Raw genomic sequence first — 12935 nt, 5'->3', positions numbered from 1 at the left:
CCTCGAGAAAAGGGAGTACAAAGGAGTTCTCAGGCGCTCCTGCCGTACAGCTTTAGCATAGCTCTTGCTAAAGAAAAATCTCTTTTCGCATTCGGGCATGTATCCAGAATGCTTTGAAACAGGCGCATTTCTACATGTCAGCTACATCGGCAACGTTATTCCGGATCCTCTAGCGTGAATTGCAGTGCTGAAGGACAAGGAACAGTTGTACACTGTTGGTACGTTTATCTCATTCTGCTTCGTATTGACAGAGAGAGAGAGAGAGAGAGAGAGAGAGAGAAAGTTTAATGATAAAAAAAGTAGTGACGTTTTCCTGAGCTAAACATAGAGGGGCACGATGGTTTACGATGCCGATAAAAGGACGACACAAACCACATAACAGACAAGTCTACTCAAAGCTCATAGAGTCCAGATCCTTACTTTTTAAAAAAGTCAGGATCACGAAGCCAACCTGGAGGATGAACCGATCTCCCGTGCTAACAGCAATAAAAGGCGCTGTCGAAAGGGACAGTCGTTTTCTTACGAGCTATAATAGGTGTTCTGCTTCAACTATCACTGATGTGTAATAAACGCCCTGTCTCAATTTGATTGAGTCCACTGACTGCATGCGCCGTCCTTTGGTAGCAGGCTAAGGAAAGCGAAGTACCCCCGTACCTCCTATAAATGTCCATACCCATTCTGCCTTCCAAAGGAAGGAAAGAAAGAAAGCTTATAAAGGATGGTGCGCGTGCTTCGAGCAAATGACAGCTGATACACGTTAAACACATCCTCCTTTTTCTTAGCCGATCCTGAGGCCGGCATAGCCTCCACATGAGTGACACCGCATCGCGAAAACACAGAGAGAGACATGGTTTTAACGATCTACTAAAGAGGCCGATGACGGTCCCCGGTCTTGTTTGCCGTTACAGCCGGTTTTGTCCTCGGTAAAGGAAGGCGTGGCTGAGGGTGTCGAGTCTACCCAGGCTGTTCACACAAACTCAGCGCTTCCCGTCGCATGTCACTCCACAGTTCCATGACGTCAGATCCTCGCGTCGTTTCCTCAATTGTGGCTTCCATGCGTCGCAGCTGCTCGGGTGAGAAGTACTCTTTCCATCCTCCAACCTTGGCCTGCCTGAGCACTTCGTGGCGCTTCGAGTCGCCTTCGTGCGCCGCCTTGGATGACGGGTTGAGCTTGTCCAAGCGCTCCTGCATTCCTGGGTCGGCGTTTTCGCTCAGGTTGAATATCATAATGTCTTTCATGCTTCTCGCACTGCTCCTCTGCAGGATTAGGCTCAGCCTTTCTTCGCCCTCTTCCTCCAGCATTGTGCCGAAGCGCTCACCGATGAAGCGAGCCAACCGAATCACAGTACGCCGCGTGTCCCTCGTCAGTTCCTCGTACGTCACGAAGAACACGTTCGGCTCGTCCTTCAAAGCGTATCCGGCGGTCACGTGGTCGAAGTAGAAACCGTATCCGAGTTCGCCTGTCAAGAAAACTTCTAGGAAATCGTCGAATGTGCCATCTTCGAAGCGAAAGACGCTCAAGTTGTTCTCCTGCGAGTATGCAAGATGAAAGCAGAAAATAAACAGTATTGTAATTACGCTGAGGGTTGGCATATAGTACAGAATAAAATTTGTCTACGTTTGTTCACATTGTGATGATAAATCAGAAGTGTCGATATCATTTGTGGGTTAGAAAGTGATCAGTATCTGCCATACTGCCACCTCAAAAAAACTGAAGCGCCGTGACTACTTCTTTTTTCGTATTGTGCACGTTCATGTGAGGCTCATACAGCGTGTGGTCTAATGTTGCAAGATCTTGTCTAAAACGCCTCACATTCATGCACAAGAATTTGGGAGATCGACCTTTAGCACCATCTGCCGGCGGTGGCTGCCGTGCGGTTGCGTCACTTAATGGGAATCGTCTTTGAAAAATTGACTATGGAGAAGCGCTTCTTTATTTAGCCTAGTCACTTCACTTATATAACCTGCAGGTTATTTTCTAACCATGCGTCAAGTTTTGTTATTTTCCAATAACGTTGCAGAGTTTGACAGCCAACTTTTTGTGCCAGTCAAACTCCATGTAGATGTGTGACATGCACTTTTGTGTGATAGCACTGCAGTGAAGCCGCCTCACAGGAGTATGTGCCCTTTACTATATCGTCGGATGCCCAGAAACAAAAAAAAAAGTACAGATCTTTCATGTAAAAAGTATTTCTGAAAGGCGGAAATGCGGGCAACTCATATAGTGAGAACACCGCAGGCGAACAACTTTTTTCAAGCAAAATACGCTTTAAAATTTGGCATCTACTGCGAGGTCATATGACAATAGGTCGGTTTCGAAAAGAACACGAAACAACCGAGGCCTGAAAATAACCTGAAAATAAACAAGAAAAGCACTCTTCTTTCAAGTAAACAAGAAAAACAAAGATTCTCCGCAGGAGACTGGGAACGTGCGATGATATTGATCAGTCGTCACAGAATAAGTACGGGCTTTGGCTACTAGATGATCCTCAGCACGGGACATTTTGTGCCGCAGAAGGTTCACCATAAACAAGGTGGACAAACTGCAGAGCGCTCCATTGTTTGTCCATCTTTCTCTTTCTTGCGCCTCCTTCTGCGTAAATGTTCGATTACCAAGAATCGGCCATAGGGACAGTGCCATAATAAAGGTCACTTGGAAATCGCCAAAGTGCTCTAGGACAGAGTAAAAAAGGACAAAGCTCAATGCCCTGTTCTTTGCCTACAAAGCGATGATAAACAACAGAAACTGTACTTTTATAACAGTGCCTATTGGCGATTTGGCGCTATATTTGGTAACAAACAGCAATATTGTGTACAGCAAAACAAAATATTTTAGATTAACGATATCCCTATCCTGCTATCCACGTATACATAGCGGCGATCAAAGGTGAATTCTGCAGCGCCCTCCCCCCCCCCCCCCTCCATTTACAAACCATCGCCTATAATTTCAACCAAAACACAAGCTTACCAGCGAATCGTAATGCAATTACCCAGTGGCGTGAAAGCAACACATTTGAAAGATTGTAAATAGCAAGGTGAAATAAGGGTTTTCGTAAATACTGAAATGATGAAAATTGTACTCTACACATTAACAAAACAAGATTACTAGTAAAAAAGCTGGAAAAAAATTTGACGCATTGCTAAAGATGTGAAGTAACTGTGGTGCCTTAAATTCCTGCGTATGAACAAATCGTGGTGACCACTTGCCCCAGCAGTTTATTAAAAAGATGCTCATCAGCTTAAAGAAAGTAACACTACACGCTATACCTGAACAATAAATTTTGCGCAGGAAAAGTGGTTTACTCAACGCTAAGAAGCAGCAGGTGATAAACAATGTTATCAAAATATCTGTTGGCAGTGACGTACTGGGCGCGGTATGGGCACACCTACTGTTCACCTTTTTTTTTTTTTTTCGTGCCGGTGGAAACCGAATCGCTGGGCGATGGTTATGCGATTCGGCTTGAAATAGAGGCCCAGAGCTACGGCGAGGTCTTTGTATGTTTTTTTTTCTTTACGCTTCGCGGGAGCTATTAGGCCCTTCAACAGCGCGTGCGCTTTTTGTGGCAGCTTCGCCAAGAAAATGTCTTTGTGCTTAATTACGGGCAACTAACTCGTTCGGTGATAACGAGCCCTCGAAGCGTACAAGGTATGAACCAAAATCGCCGCTAGACCGTTCTTCAAAGGCAGGCACCTTTCTCAACTGAGACATGTCGAATTTTCTTTGCGTGGGCGTCCGGGAGAGGCATGAGTCTTCATCTTGCGCCCGTCTTTTCTTTTTTTTAGACCTATCTTGCAATTACTCATTTGACCTATCCGACGCATTCTATCCTCGTCGCCAGATGTGATAAACTTCATGGTCTATTAATAACTGGGATAATTGGCTACGAGATTAAGAATACATGACGATAGTTACATTGGCTTGGGCTGCGGCAATAGTGACGGCTGCTGAGTTTTCCGAGCGGTGGGCTCTTACCTTTGCCGAAATAAATAACTGCTCCAAACCTGCTGCGTATGTTTAACGGTGCTTCTGTAAGATGGCGCCGCACTACCAGCGCGGCTGCGCTGGTGGTGCGGCAGATCACGTGTGCGGCACGTGTGCGGCAGCAAACGGCAGATCACGTGTGCGGGGCTCAAGTATCCGCGCTGCTAGGGTGTCCGCACGCCGCGTGAGAGACGCATTCGGACCATGGAAGCCGGCGCACGGTCGATCGTGATTGTGTACCGATACGTGAATAAATATGTGTATCCGAGTACAGAATGTGCAACTGGCGACGAGGGTGTAGATCGTGGACACAGAAAGAGTCTCGTGAAGACATCAACCCCAGATGCAAGCAGGCAAGTGATTCTGTTCCCACAGAACAATAAGGAAACTACGCGGCATTCCCACGCAAACGTGCAGATATGGCGACACTCGGCAAGGGAGAAGGAATACAGCCACAAACAGTCCTGGCTATCGTACAAAGACCAGGTGGATGAGTTCTTTAGTGCAAACGGTATCGAAGAAGACGAAAAAGAAAGAAGTGGATATTTTTTGTCGAGTGTCAGATCCAGTACATGCGCCACCTTCCGCAGCTTCTTGGCACCGGCGAAGCCGAAAGAAAAGAAGTACAAGGAGCTAACGGCGACCTTCAACAGCCACTTCAGCCCGCCGACGTCAGAAATGGCTGAGAGCTTTCGATTCAACACGAGAATTCACCATGAAAACAAAAGCGTCGTGGTTTTCGTCGCTGAACTTCGACAGATGGCGGAAAACTGCAAATTCGGCACAGCTCTGAACCGCATGCTGAGGGACCGCCTTGTGTGTGGAATACGCGAAAAGACCGTACAGCAGAGGCTTTTGGTGGAAAAGAACTTTACCTTGGTAAAGGCAATTGACATCGCGAGAACAGCGGAAGCAGTGGAGAGAAACAGAAGGGAACTTCAGTAAAGCCTTGAGGAGTCTCGCACTTCTCAAACGCAAAATGACGCCACCAATTACGTCAAGTACCACCATAAAAAGCGTCGTTCTGTATTAAGTGGAAAGAAAAATCCAGAAATAAAGACAAAAGGAAAATACAAGTCAGAAACCCAAGCGCAAACACGACCATGCATTCGCTGTCGCTGTAGGGGACCCCCCATGACCACAAACCACCAGATTTAAAGCACATCAACGCCAATTGCTACAAGTGTGGCAAGGTGGGACATCTGGCGAGCTGTTGGCTTTCCAACACTGACAACGCAAAAAATCAGTAAACTCAAATAAATTGTCTCGAATTAGGTGGCAAACAATCCAACGGATTACTTTCTTGATTCACTGGAAACAAATTCAGCTGTACACGCCATCACAGTAACTTCCAAGGTGAATGGAGCCTCACTGAAGATGGAGTTAGACTCTGGGTCATAGGTAGTCATAATCTCGGAAGACACATGCAAACTCAAATAGCATTCGCTTACCCAGCTAATGGCCACATACGTCAATTAAAATGCATCCGTGGGACCATTCCTGTGCTTGGTTCCCACGTGTAGACGTACGCCAGGCGAGACTACGAGTCAATGGACATTTTTGGTGATTGTTTGCAAGATCCCAAAGTTGTGTGGCCAGGACTGGTTGTCAACATTCTACCTTCTATCAGGGCAGGTGAACATGGCACAGATGGTAAAAAAAATGCAACAGAGCTCGGGGAGAAAAACATGTTGCGAGAGTTTGTAGACATGTTTAAGCCAAGTTGTGGAGTATTGAAGGGACCTTCAGTTCATGTAGAGCTTCGAAACGACGCTCAATCGCAGTACTACCGAGCCCGCTCTGCACCTTATGCACTGTGAGAGAAAGTGCAGCATGAACTTAAAAGAGTGGAAGACAATTAAAGGAAGCAACCCTTCGGTTGACCGCCCAGTATGGGCGTCTCCCATAGTACCAACACTTAAAGCAGATGTAAAGGGCGTCAGGGTTTGCGGAGACTACCAGTTGGCAGTGAATCCTGCAGGCATTCCAACGCAGCACCCAATTCCAAAGATTGAACCCATTTTCGCATCCTTGCAAGGTGCAGTCAATTTCAGGAAGCTAGATTTCAAGGAAGCCTACAATGTATCTGTGGATGAGGAGACAAGCAAACTCCTGGCCATTAATACACAGAAAAGTCTCTTCGCATACAACCGCTTAGCCTTCGGTGTGCCATCAGCTCCAGTACTCTTCTAAAGAGGAAAAGAACAAACTCTGCAAGGAATCCCGGGAACCTCCGTCTACCTAGCTGATGTCTTCGTGACTGGCAAGACTGATGCAGAACATCTGCAGAATCTCCGAAAAGTCCTGCAAAGGAATAAAGAATCAGGTATGAAGCTGAGACAGGAGATTTGCGAATTTTTAAGACCATCACTTGTGTACATAGGTCATGAGATCAGTGCACCTGGACTTCGCCTGCAAAGAACAAACCATCATCGAAGCACCAGAACCCCCAAAGATTTAGGGGAACTAAGACCCTATATTGGGCTCCTTTCGTACTATGGAAAGTTTCAACCCATTATGTCGATGCAACTAGTACCTTTGTACGCACTGTTACAGAAGAACAGCCATTGGATATGGACAGACGGAGAACGAGACGCCTTTACCAAGAGCAATCAAGCCATTATAGAAGCAAAGATTCTAGGCCACTACGATCCATCAAAGGAGCTGCACTCACGCTACGGTGTAAGTACTGTCGCATCGACAAGATTAGGTGGAGTCACCATTGGCATTTGCATCTCGCATCCTCATGCCAGCAGAACTGTTCACAACTAGAAAGGGAAGCTCTTGCCATAATATTTGGTGTCACACGCTTAAGAGAGTATCTTCTGTGCCGCCGTTTTGCGTTATTGACTGATCACAAACCATTAGTGGGTTTCTTTAGAGCAGACAAGGCAACTCCAGCCATGACTGCATCAAGAATTGAACGCTGGGCTTCTACCTTTGGAGCTTACAACTACAGCATTTACTATCCCGGAGGCCTCAATGGGAATGCAGATGCCATGAACAGGCTACCGCCGAATACGTTGTACCAAAATCCAACAGAACCACCAGAGCTGCTAAAATTATCCTACAACCTCAACAATATTGAAGCAACTGCAAGACCTCACGAACAGTGACGGGAGCCTAAGTCAGGTTCTACAATGGGTAAATGACGGTTTAAAAAAACAAAGCATGCCAGACAAGTAGCTACAAACATTCTGTAGCATGTGTGATGAACAGAGTATGCATCGGAATCTTCTATACCATGGAAACTGCGTGATTGTGCCACCTGGTGCCTGCCATTGTATCCTTAAGCTGCTCCATGAAGCTCATCAGGATGTAGTCATCATGCAAGGCACGGCAAAGTTTCTTGTCTGGTGGCCTGGCATAGATGCCTTCATAGAGTACTGCTCTCGACAGGGTCCACAATGCCTTCAGCGTTCTCCGCTGCCACCTAAAGCAGAACCAGTGTCCCGGCCAGAACCGCCGGGATACTGGGAGCGTTCGCACTTGGACTACGCTGAACCATTCGAGTGGAAAATGCTTGCTGTAGTAATTGATGCAAAGTGAAAGTGGCTCGAAGTGCTCATTGTGTCAAATGCCACTTCTGAACAAGCGGTAGAACATCTTCGTGAAATTTCGCGAGGTTCGGATTACCAAGGTGTATTGAAACAGACTATGGAACACCATTACTGGTCAACCCTTTCAGAACTTTGTTGAAGGAAATATAATCAAGCATCTACGAATCGCTCCTTTCCATCCAGCATAAAATGACTTGGCAGAACGAACGCTCCGCAAAGTGGAGGACGTCCTCAAAAAGGTCGAAATGAGAGACTTCAAGCTCCGGCTTGCTAAATGGCTGCTCATGTACCGCAGAGTGCCTCATCCGAATGGACCATCGCTGGCAGACCAGATGCTCAATTGTCCTAGCAAGGCAATGCTTGGCCTTGTTATTCCTAAGAAGGGTGAAGATGTGGCTATCGCACACACCGAGCAGTGCCTAGTTCTAAGGAGCTCAAACCACGCTAGAAGAAGAACGATAAAGTCATTGTTCGCAACCTTGGCAGAGGACCAAAATGCCCCCTTGGTGACACCGACGGCACCAGTGCCTCAACTATGGTAACAGTGTGAAGTCCCCAAGAACATGTACGCCGCCATTGAAACCAAATCAAGCGACGTTCGACAAGGGACCCAAACCGAGTGGAACAACAACCTGCAGTCACAACAAGCTGTGACCGCACACCCAGTGACATGCCCCCAGTGGAAACTGGAGGGACAGTGCAAATCGCAAGACCTGCTCGAACTATGCGAAAACCTCCGATATATACATAACCCGCTTCTATTAAGAAAGAAAGAGTGCTGGGTATGCCTATCAGCGCCCCTGTAAGATGGCGTCACACTACCACTTCTACTGCGTTCCCGCTGAGCTCAAGCGTCCGGGGCACAAGTGTCAGTGCCGTACGGGTGTCCGCGAGCCGCGTGCGAGACGCATTCCAGCCATCTAAGCAGGCGCACGAGCGATTGTGATTCTGTACTATATGCGAATAAATAGTTGATCAATATTGAACGAGAAGGGAAGCAAAACAGAAGGGCTCGATTTTTATTAATCTCGACCAAGTAAAGCCAATAGGAAATGATCCCAAGGAAATCATAAGGGTTATTAGCTGTGGTTCAAAGTGAAATGTAGAAAATAATGAGGAAAAGGGAAAACGATAGTTGACGAAAAAATAACTTGTCGCTGCTGAAATACGAACCCACAACCTCCGCATTACGACTGCGTTGCCCTACCAATTAGGTTACGGTGAGGGCCATCATTCCATCCACTATCTTGTGTATATAAGCGTACTATATCTAGCGCTCGGAATGTTAGCCAGTGCCACTTGGCGTCATTGCCTGTTGGCTTTAACTTGTTTTGATCATTAGTGTTATTTGTATGCTTTGGCATTTCAGTTCCTTGGAAAGTGCCAGTGGGAGTAACGTCCGGTTAATGTCAACACAGCATTTCCGGCCGCGGCTTTCGATGAGACCGAATGCAAGAACACCCGTGTACTTAGAGTTAGATCAAGTTAAAGAACCATGGGTGGTCAACATGAATTCAGAATCCCAACTCATAGCGCCACTGTTTGGGTTCAGTACTCTAAGCCCCCTAATTTTGCAACGCTATACATACGTGATGGTATAGTGACACGCATACGTCCCACGGGTTGCGAGCCACGTATATGTACTTGGCCTCGGGGTTCAGCTTGTCCTTGCTCAATGGCAGATGAGTGCACAGGGTGCGCATCGGTGTGCTCTGCTTGCAGTCGGGGGCACCCAGGAAGTACTCGATGAACACGGCGCCCTCCATGAACTGCTCGTACGTGTCGACTGGTTCGCCCTCCTTGAGGATCAACTGTGTGATGTACTGCACCCAGTGCGTGCCGCTTCTAGGGTACGAAACCTGTAGCAGGTCGCCCGTGCGGGCAACGAAGTCGAGGCCCTGCCTGAGGGACTCTGGGGTCATGAAAGGGCACCTGGGTACCCCGTCGATGACCTGGTAGTACGGTTTCGGGCGGGCTGCGGCCATTTTCTTGCTTGTCGTTAAGACTCCTGATAAGTAAGAAAATAACTACGGCATTTTGTTGTTTTGTGTGTAGTGACAATTGAAAAACGAACCAATGCTTATGTAGGATGGCAACGAAAATTCAATAGAAACCTACGGGCCCTGGAAGGGTGGGTGATGATGACGATGATGATGATGATGATGTAAGGGGTGGGTGCAATGCCCATTACCCTTCATAACGAACGGGCACATTAATGCGGCCTAGCCGTGGGTAGCGCGCTAGTAGTTGTCCCACGGTAATTATAATGTGGGGTAACTCAGCGCCATCTGTATCTAGTGGAGACAGCTGCTCGACGCAATCGATACTGTTTCCGGAACGGCGTACATTTATGCACTTAACCTTTCGGCGGGAAAAATAAATGCTTTCTGCTCGAGGCTTGTCCGGCCAAGTGGCCCCCTTTAGGCACTCCAGTCCATATCCATCGAAAACTGTCGCGTGCAAGAATGCTGTCATTCCCGATATGCACCAGGCCGAGACACGTAGAATGTGTCCTTTATGGACGGTTATCACACCGTTATAAAAGCCCTGTAAATATTGAATCATTTCTTGTACATCATGACAAAGCAAGAGCACGATAACGAAAAATATTTTTAAAAAATGTCCTGCTTGACGGTGCACGATCTCGCACGCAGATGGACAAGACATCGTAAATTCATGATGCTGATTATTACGGGGCACAACGTCACATCAGGTTAGAAGCAGTGCGTCAAGTCTACAGTAAACGGAGGATCCAATTTGCACGGTCACTACACATACTTCGAAATAAGCCTAGGAGTAAGGCACGAAAGAACGTAAATGAATATGCTCGCCACAACATCGCGGCACAATGCAGGACAAATGGAACATGGGGGCCTGTCGACATATAATATTATAATATTATAATATTTAATATAATATAATATAATATAATATAATAATTATAATATTATAATATAATATTATAATATTTAATACTATAATATTATAATATTATAATATTTCTCATTATAACGGCAGCCATTTGTGTGTCTTGCACGAATACAGAGCACAGGACGCTGAGTTCACCCAGATGTTGTACTATGTAGCACGTGTATGTTTCGGTGGCATCAACGCACATGTGAAAAAAAAAAGCAACAGTTGAACTAATTTACAAAGAAGCGCGCTTTCATCGTTAGCAGTTGAACGAGCAAGCCACCTGTAGTTTTTTTTTTCTGGTACTAAACACAACGCTAAAACTTAGAGGAAAAATACAGAAAATGAAATAACTGATCAAATCTTACGAAGTTGCTATCATATCAGGGCAATTGCGAGCACCCTTTATGGCTACACAACGGCGACTTATTGAAACATCAAAGTGTCACACACGGCGATGCTATCTCGGCATGCATTGCCACGGAACAGAAAGGGAACTGACGAAAGCTAACACAATTTCGCAACCATTATGTTTCTTGTATACACTCTAACAGCGCGTGTACTGAAAATTTTTTTTTGTGATGCCGTTGTCCGTACTTATTCAAATAGGCTGTGAGTGACGTAACGGCTGTGTAATTCTTACGAAACGGTGTTTAAACACACCAGATGTAGTGGCGCTGCAATCGCACGCCGAGAAGTTTATGCCACTGGCAACTGGTTACCGCAGCACGCATTTTAGCCTCGCCTTCGCGACCCATTTGAATGTGCCTTGCGCGGAGAACGGAGCGTGTGGCCGGCAGCAGAAACAGCGCTACGAAGTACGTTGGCGTTAAAATGAAAAGAAATTCCCAAAGTGTGCCCCAAAAAGGGATGATCTTAACTCGAACGCCGAGGCATTCGTTAGCAGATTTTGGTGTCAGGGATCGTGCTAACCAGGCATCAGCTCACCATTCCTCGGCTTCATTCTCGCACATACACGTGCCCTGAACTGATTAATTAAATTGTTAATTCTTACCGTTTATGTAATTAGCGAAATTATATGATAAAAGATTCTTTCTGTTATGTCCGCCTCCTTTACCTGCAAAAACGAGGGAGCTTAAATATTGCAGTTAATTTTTTTTAAGTGCTCCACATAAATGAGAGAAACACCTTATACATAGACAAGAAAGGGGAAGGCAGTGCAATACAAGTCCGCAATACCACATGTCAGTGGCCTTTACGAAGAAAGAAACAGGTTTGTTTCGTAAAGAAATAGGACGGGCAGCTCCACTAACTATCAATACTGCTGTTTATCTCAGCGGCTTCCATGATTCCTTAGGTCAGCTGACCAGCACTCTTGGACAACGCTTGCGAATGGAAGCTTTCCGTGCGAAGCGTGCCCGTATCTTGGGGCAGGGACAACCAGAGGAGCAGAATGCGCAGTGATCACGGTTTGTTCACTGGTGTTCCAAGATTTACAGCTTGCCTGGTGGCTGGCTGTTCCTAAACGTCCCTCGTATGTTTACGCCCGATTTGGATAGCAGCACATTACAGTCGATATACTGAGGTGATCGGATGCTCTGAAACTGGAATTCAAGTTCCCGATATATATAATTAAGGTTACGATAAGGAACTCCTTTTCAGGCACAGTCAGACAGAGTCATCTGGAGGTTCGCGAGAAAAGAAAGCAGCGGACTTACCCGGTGCCTAGATAGAGCCGACGGCGTGCAAGTGGGACGCCACCATCGAGTGGCAATAGGCAGCTCGTTGACCTTGCGGTAAAGTGCGGGGAGGGCGAGCGACAGATTGCAGCACCACTTGCGACATCCGACAGAACGAAAACAAAACGAAAGAAAATCGGCCACGTGCGGTCGACGGAGGAAAAAGGAACACCCATCTCGTCACAACTACGTGTTAGCGCGTTGCAGTGCACGCTTGCGAGAGGCCAGTCAAGGTTGCTACCAGCCACCCTCGCGCGCGTATAGGCGCCGGCATCGCCGATACGAACATTAGCCGTTCGAAGAGTAACTTTCAGTGCGGAAAACTATTAGTCATGCTGACGAATACCTCCGCTTTATCTTCATTCCACTCGCTTCGATTCGCTGCTAGGGTTTCCTGTCCCAAAGCAACGCGCAGGGTTATCCGCCGTGGTGGCGGGCCAAACTCTGACGCGGCTTATTCAAATACATGCAAAACGCAAAATAGTTTTTATGTGATAACCCCTGGACCGATTTCGATGAAATTTGTTGCATTTGAAAGAGAAAGTTAAATTCTAGTGACTGTTGGAAGCGCAATTTCGATTTTGCGCTTGAATTTTCTTAAAACGATTTTCAAATATTTGACCGTTTGAAAAAAATAGAAGCAAGAAGTTTACAAATTCATAGCTCTGCATAAAGAACCGATATCGCGGTTCTGTAAACGGCATCCATTAGATCATTCAAAGCGGACAAATTCAATATGTCCTTTTACATCTTATGTGAATTTGTTACGTTGGTTACAAC

General features: G+C 46.4%; 1 protein-coding gene across 2 annotated transcripts; it reads right to left on the bottom strand.

The window, feature by feature from the left end:
* Positions 1 to 262: 262 nt before the first annotated feature.
* LOC142576574 (sulfotransferase 2A8-like) lies at positions 263 to 12319 on the bottom strand. 2 transcript variants are annotated; one of them, XM_075686757.1, is made up of 3 exons: positions 12135 to 12319; positions 9132 to 9569; positions 263 to 1530 (listed from the first exon to the last, which is right to left on the bottom strand). In XM_075686757.1, the coding sequence occupies exons 2-3, from the start codon at positions 9525 to 9527 to the stop codon at positions 955 to 957; spliced, it is 972 nt and encodes a 323-aa protein (XP_075542872.1). In that variant the 5' UTR covers positions 9528 to 9569; positions 12135 to 12319; the 3' UTR covers positions 263 to 954. The 2 variants fall into 2 exon arrangements, with proteins under 2 accessions (XP_075542872.1, XP_075542871.1); XM_075686756.1 differs by having other exon boundaries at positions 9132 to 9550.
* Positions 12320 to 12935: the final 616 nt, after the last annotated feature.

Source organism: Dermacentor variabilis, chromosome 3 (genome assembly GCF_050947875.1).
Source record: "Dermacentor variabilis isolate Ectoservices chromosome 3, ASM5094787v1, whole genome shotgun sequence".
Classification (NCBI taxonomy): domain Eukaryota; kingdom Metazoa; phylum Arthropoda; class Arachnida; order Ixodida; family Ixodidae; genus Dermacentor; species Dermacentor variabilis.
The sequence above is the reverse complement of the archived record's forward strand: the minus strand, read 5'-3'. Positions and strand labels throughout refer to the sequence as shown.

Excerpts from the sequence above, each read along its gene's own strand:
- LOC142576574 (XM_075686757.1), bottom strand. The coding sequence starts at position 9,527 with ATGGCCGCAGCCCGCCCGAAACCGTACTACCAGGTCATCGACGGGGTA. Across the intron at positions 1,531-9,131 it reads GCGTGTCACTATACCATCAC|GAGAACAACTTGAGCGTCTT; the intron begins GTATGTATAGCG and ends GCATACTCGCAG.